We start from the raw sequence: 6,465 nt of genomic DNA, 5'->3' as shown, positions 1-6,465 counted from the left end.
GCTCTGAATTGATATACCAGTAGTTATCTTATTTATTTGTTTTAATTTATTCTATTTATTTGTTTTGTAATTGTTTGTTTGTTCTTTATTTGATAAATTTTCATTTGTATAAATCAGATTTGTAAGACAAATCTCCTAACATCTTCCGGTAGAAAAGGGGGGGGGGGGGTTAGTTTTTCACTGAAAAACTAACCCCCTTAGTTTTTCAGTGAAAAGCTAACCCCCCCCCCCCATTCGCGTAAAATCCAGCTGCCTTTCAATTTAGACATTGATATTTGATCTGTAATACGTAAATCATCTCCACAAGCTGTTAATCCGCCACTATAACATCGTAGATGTTGACTGGAAGCAACACTGCACTCCTCAAATCTAAACTTACAATGAAACGAAGTGAAGTAGCCTTTGTATGCGACAATGCTTGGCTAAAACGCGATGGCTACGATCGAGACGTACATAATCCAAACTGCGGTCGCGGCAGTTAAGAAATTCACCGAATTCCGAGTTACAATAAAACATCATAGCTATACATGATTTCAAAAATTCGCGCACTTGGGTTACTTCCCCTAACTATGACGTCAGACGAGGAATCTTGATAACTCGCCACGCTGCATCATAAGTAATCATTGCAATGTCAGAGTCGATTGTTTCACCAAATGTGCCCAGTTGCAGTATAGAATCTACGTTGGTAAGTTATTTATTTATCGGTGTATATATATTTCCACTCATTTTTAATTATAATGCAATTTAAATGCCAACGTATGTTGTCAAGTGACGATGAAGAGGAAATTCGAATCAAAACATCTTTCTCAGTCGAAGACAGAAAGAAGCAATATAAACATGATTTTTGCATGTCAAATGTTAATTTTGGTAGTTACGTGTTTGTAATTCTCATTTATGCAAGTATGGTGTTCGAAATTATGTTTAACACTGTTTAAGGTTTATAAAACCTGAGACAAAAATAACATGTTTTTTTATGTCTCTGATAGAACTAAATGTAGTGAAAAAAGAAGTGAACTTCTGTTGAGTTTGAGACCAATGATTTTCTGTGACAACAGAGTTGTTATTTACATATCTGGTGACAGTAATTTAATAATTACTAAAACAACATTGTAGTAATTAAGATGTATTTTAAAACATAATGAATATATATTAATGTTATGTATTAGTTATGTATAAAAAATAAATTAATATTTTTTATTTCAGAGTAATAGAAACTGCTGTGTTCCTGGCTGTACCACATATGGATACCCTATAATTCCAGGTCATGGAAAAATCAGCTACCACAATTTCCCTCCCGCTGGTGATCCATTAAGGAAACAATGGATAATTAATATTAAAAGAGATGAAAGTGATTTATTTAAAGTAACATCCAGCACTGTTGTTTGTTCACTTCATTTTACGAAAGAAAATTTGGAGTACCATCCATTTAGTGGAAGAAGAACCAAACTGCCCGGATGTGTGCCGACTGTGTTTAATTGTTGGAAACACCTTAATCACATTTACAAAGAACAAAGATCAAGACCATTAAATGCTCTTCAAAAGGCCAAGAATGTTACCAAAGTCGCAAACACCAAGTGCAGTAAATTGCATGACAACGGTGAGACATGTCCTGAAGCTGTTGATGAAGGAAGTGTATCGGAAGTACCAGTAGAAAACATTTTCAATGACGCTAGTGTTTGTGCTAATGAGCATGAATTGGACAATTTTTTCCTTTCTGATGAAATTAAAAAACTGAAAGAAAAAAATGAAAAAATGTTGAAAGAATTTGAAAAACTGAAGCTTGAAAATTTGACTCTAAAATCAAACATTAATTTGTTAAAATTTGCCATAGAGAACTTGAATGACAAAGATGTAAATTTTTACACTGGGTTTTCTAGTAGAGCAGTATTTAATGAAGTCTTAAATTTTTTGAATCCAGGTCCAAATGGAGAAAATATGATTCTTAATACTGCTAATATTGATAATATTGATGAGATTCAATGTAATGTTAAGAGTGGTAGACCTAGGAAACTTTCTCCAGAGAATCAGTTTTTAATGTTTCTTTGTAGAGTAAAAGTTGGATTATTTGAGTATGATTTGTCGAACAGATTTGGTGTTTCAATTAGCACTGTAAGCAATGTTTTAATATCTTGGGCCAATTTTTGTTATCAACGTCTTGGAACTTTGAATATTTGGCCAAGCAAGAAGCAAGTTTTTCAGTATATGCCCCAGTCTTTTAAGGAAAAATACCCTTCAACTAGGGTCATTATTGATTGTACTGAAATAAAAGTAGAAATGTCATCATCCTTACTTTTAAAGTCACAGACTTACAGCAACTATAAGAGTGCAAATACATTAAAAGGTTTAATAGGTATTTCACCGTCAGGGAGTGTTAGTTTTGTAAGTCGGTTATTTACAGGCTGTATTTCAGACAGAGAAATTACAGAACGTTCTGGTTTTCTTCAGCTTCCCTTTGAAAAGGGAGATAGTATAATGGCTGACAAAGGCTTTAACATTCAGGATTTGTTAGATGAAGTACATGTAAAACTAAATATTCCACCTTTTTTAGGTATGTATGATCAAATGGCAGGTGGGGATGTTTTAAGGACACAAAGCATAGCTGCAGAGCGAATTCATGTTGAGAGAGCTATAAACAAAATCAAATCATTTCACATTTTTGATCAAGTTATTCCTCTTAGTTTAATGGGATCCATCAATCAAATTTGGACAGTGTGTGCACTTCTTACTTTGTTTCAAGAACCTATTATTTCTGTGTCTTGATATCCTGTAATGAGTATCATTTGTACATGTAATGATGTGTAACTATCTTTTAATAATGACTGGAATAAGTGAATGACTGCTGAAGTATACTTGTTAAATTACAAAAGTTGTTATATAAATTCATTGTAATTTAGTTAAGAAAGACTGTTTATGCTGCATTTCGATAGTACATAATATATGTTAATGATACTTGTTTCAGTTTGTTGGTGTATATATTGCAGGAAAATTCAACTGACTGCTATTGAATAATAAACAAAGACATAAATACATTTTCTATTTTTTATTCAAATTATACCTGCAATGTTCAATGTCAAATTCAGGATGAATCTGAATGACAACTTTGTAGACTTCGAGTCTGATGGAGCACAGGGACAATTTGTGAAACATAAAACTCATGTAATTTGTTAATCATACTTGTCCAGTAATGTTTGTCAAAAGCAATGCGTTCAATAATCAATCCTTTGTTAGTATACACAACAAAGTCACACCAGCGAGCACCACATATTCCTAGTTGACCTTGCACTTGGCTGTAGTAGTGATGGTTTCTTTTCAAACATGGTAAACCTTGGTCATTCAGTTCACAGTAGAATGTTGGGTCACAGCAAGCATCAACTGCAGATATATCTCTATGCTTATAAGCACACTTGACTTCCAACAAGCCTAGGCCATACTTTGCATCAAATACCTTTCCATCTGGAGAAGCTCCTGCCCAACAAATTTTTGGATTTACAAAAAGACCACTGCTGTAGATTTGTACTGGATTCCTTGCTCTTTCCATATACTGCTTATATTTATATTTAGCTTTTTCCTCATTTTCTGTTCCGTACTTTACAGAGGGGACATTTGAAAGATCTTTTTTGCTAATCACTGTATTTTTAATAAAACTTTGATTATTTTTTGTTTTTCTTTTCATTACAAGCCCAAATTTACTGGCTGTCAGCCTATTCCTGCGTTCGTTAAACCATCTATCTGATAAACTTTGTGTTCTTGTACTTTTCTCGATTTCAGTTGCCTCTGTATTGTTTAATTTTAGTTTAAATTCATCTTGGACATCCATAGGAACCTCAAGCTCACAGGTTTCTTCCCATGGGAATGGTATTGGGTCCTCTGGGGGTTTTTTCTTAGATTCTGGTATACCAGTGCAGTCAATATTTTCAGCAACATGAAAATTTGGCTCTGTTAATGACAGCTGATAACTTAAAACACTACCAACTGGAACAGTTGTTCCTAGTCTGGTCTTAACTCCATCTGTGTCATTGCAATTAAAAACAGAAAAAAATGCCAAGTTCCCCCCTAAAGTCTTTAAACCTGTTGCTAAATCTGAACCATTAGGATATTCTATGTCTGTTCTTGTTGATTGATACAGTGTAGGTTTTATTCCTGTTGACTGAGAGCCATATTTTGGTTTCACGACACGGCACTCCATTATGGGCTCTGAAGAAATTCCACCCGTCCGACATTTAGACCATTCTGCAGGCTTTTGGGTGCATGTCTTATTTAAGGGAAATTCAGTCAGCTTCATTTTTTTGGCATGATCAATTGTGTAAAGCAAAGCAAATATGTGATTGCAAAAGCCTGTTATACCAGCAACACAGGAGCACTTCCCTGACTCAACAGAGCCAGAATTTGAATTTAGTTTGACTGAGAGAGAATGAGGCTGTTCATTTTTCCTCTGTGAACGGTAACATTTACATTTGATGTGTACAGAGTTGTTTTCTTTCATACAAGTAACATCATGTATGTAACCATCCCAAAAAAATTTATAACCCTTTTCAATGGGTTTTTCTACATATTGTGTATTTTTTCCTGATGATTTAGCATGTTCAGATATCATAATATGTGAGAAAGTTTCCGGTAATATGACCGTACTTCTACTCCAGGCTTGCGCTTGTTTAGTACATGTAAGAGAACTTTTTGTTTTTTCATCTTCCTTATGAATTTTATTTTTTTCTGCATTTTGTTTGTTTGTTTTACAGTGAGAACATTTTATTTGTTTCTGCAGTAAGTGACAATGCCCGGGATCTGGGTCCGTTACTGTGAATGTTGTACACGCCGATAAATGCCTGACCCGATTACACAACTGCGCTTTTGTGTCCGACTTTTTAAATGAGAATCCTCGGCATTTCATCCACCATTCTAGTTCTGATTTTTTACACTTTTCTGGTTCTTTTGAAAGAATAGACCCAGGGATGTCATCTAAAGTTAATACGGAACATTCTGAGCAGATGGTGTTGCTTGTAAGATTCGCCAATACTTGCGACTCGCTCATCATGACATCGACGATTTTTTCTTGTATACCTGTTTATAACATGACATCTTTTAACAATATTCGCTTTAAAGATACTAAACCATCGGTACTATTAATTTTAAATTAATTTAATGGTTCATTTAATTGTGATTCAAGCATTTTTTAAAATAATCTACGGCAATATAACACCTTTAATTAATATAGAGCAGAAAACTACTGTTTACATCAGCGAAGTGAAAGTAGACTCGTAATCGATTATATTATATAGGCCTAATATTGATTTAATGAGCGTAATTATCGATTACATTAGTCTATTACAAGGAAAATGTTAACAGTTTCGATTATTGTTATATTTTTTCTTACAACAAAACGTTGCAAAACATATAACTCACGCAAATTTATGTCGTGTATAATATTCTTTCATACATGTACGTAATTACGTTTATCCTCGTTTGACGTCATCGCTAAGTAAGGTAGATAACCCTTCCGCTAGAGGGCACGATTTATTGAAAGCGTGTATAAGCTGGACGTTATTTACATGACAAGTTCCAACAAGCACTGCATCCATTGCCACAGAAGATTTACCGCTCCGCGTCACTTCCGTGTTCGTGACGTCATATATTCTGTTTGCACTGAGAGTTGAAATTGATCGGCGGATCATGAATTAGGCCTGAAATATCTACGAACTTAAAATTGGATACATCTTATCAGTCCCTGGCGATATGAAAATAAATATAATTTCAGCGGGGTTTACATGCTAAGTGTTTACACATTACTTAAGTAGAAATACTAACGACTTTTTTTTACGTAACAAGTATATTTTCTCATATTTTACAGGTACACATGTACTCTAACAGTACGGTATATAAATTACGTATATATCTTGAACAGGTATTTATATGTGTTGTTCAAATTGTATTCATTAATTTGATTTTTTAATTACCATATTATTTCAGTTTCTGCATGTGATTACAGTACAAGCAGTAGGTTTTTTTTTTACTATACCACATGTATAATAGGCATCTCTAACATTATAGGAATGATGGACGTTTTGAATGCATGTTTCTTCTTTAGTCAAACTACACAAATAAGCAGTGGTGTGTAGACATGAATAAACGTCTCTCTGTATTTAACCTGTTGGGTTCATCATTTCTGTTAAAAAAATTCCATAATAATCAATATTATTTTAATATCTACTGACAATACTTGAAATACCACGTTTCTAATATAATGCATTCTTGACGCAGTACGTTGAATCACAGAATGCATTAGCGTGATCGTAATATTCATTCATTTCAATTTTATATTTGTAACATGCAGATATTAAAATTATATTGGAAAAAACCCCACAATGATTTCTATGGAAGTCTGCGATGTACGTTGTTATGAGTTGTGATAGAATTATGGGCTCATTGTAAATCTCCATTTTAATATTCATTTTTTTTTTATTTCCATAG

At 33.6% G+C, this 6,465-nt stretch overlaps 1 protein-coding gene across 1 annotated transcript; it reads left to right on the top strand.

The window, feature by feature from the left end:
• Window positions 1-534: 534 nt before the first annotated feature.
• Window positions 535-3,029, top strand: LOC117692852 (uncharacterized). Its single transcript, XM_034482131.2, has 2 exons — window positions 535-685; window positions 1,204-3,029. Exons 1-2 carry the CDS (start codon window positions 629-631, stop codon window positions 2,758-2,760), a joined length of 1,614 nt encoding a protein of 537 aa, XP_034338022.2. The 5' UTR covers window positions 535-628; the 3' UTR covers window positions 2,761-3,029.
• The last annotated feature ends 3,436 nt before the right edge of the window (window positions 3,030-6,465 follow it).

Source organism: Magallana gigas, chromosome 1 (genome assembly GCF_963853765.1).
Source record: "Magallana gigas chromosome 1, xbMagGiga1.1, whole genome shotgun sequence".
NCBI lineage: Eukaryota > Metazoa > Mollusca > Bivalvia > Ostreida > Ostreidae > Magallana > Magallana gigas.
This window is presented reverse-complemented; position numbering and strand designations above follow the sequence as displayed.

What these genes read in the sequence shown, in the direction of transcription:
- LOC117692852 (XM_034482131.2), top strand. Translation starts at nt 629, where the DNA reads ATGTCAGAGTCGATTGTTTCACCAAATGTGCCCAGTTGCAGTATAGAA. An exon ending in GCAGTATAGAATCTACGTTG is followed by an intron (nt 686 to 1,203) that starts GTAAGTTATTTA and finishes TTTTTATTTCAG; the next exon opens with AGTAATAGAAACTGCTGTGT.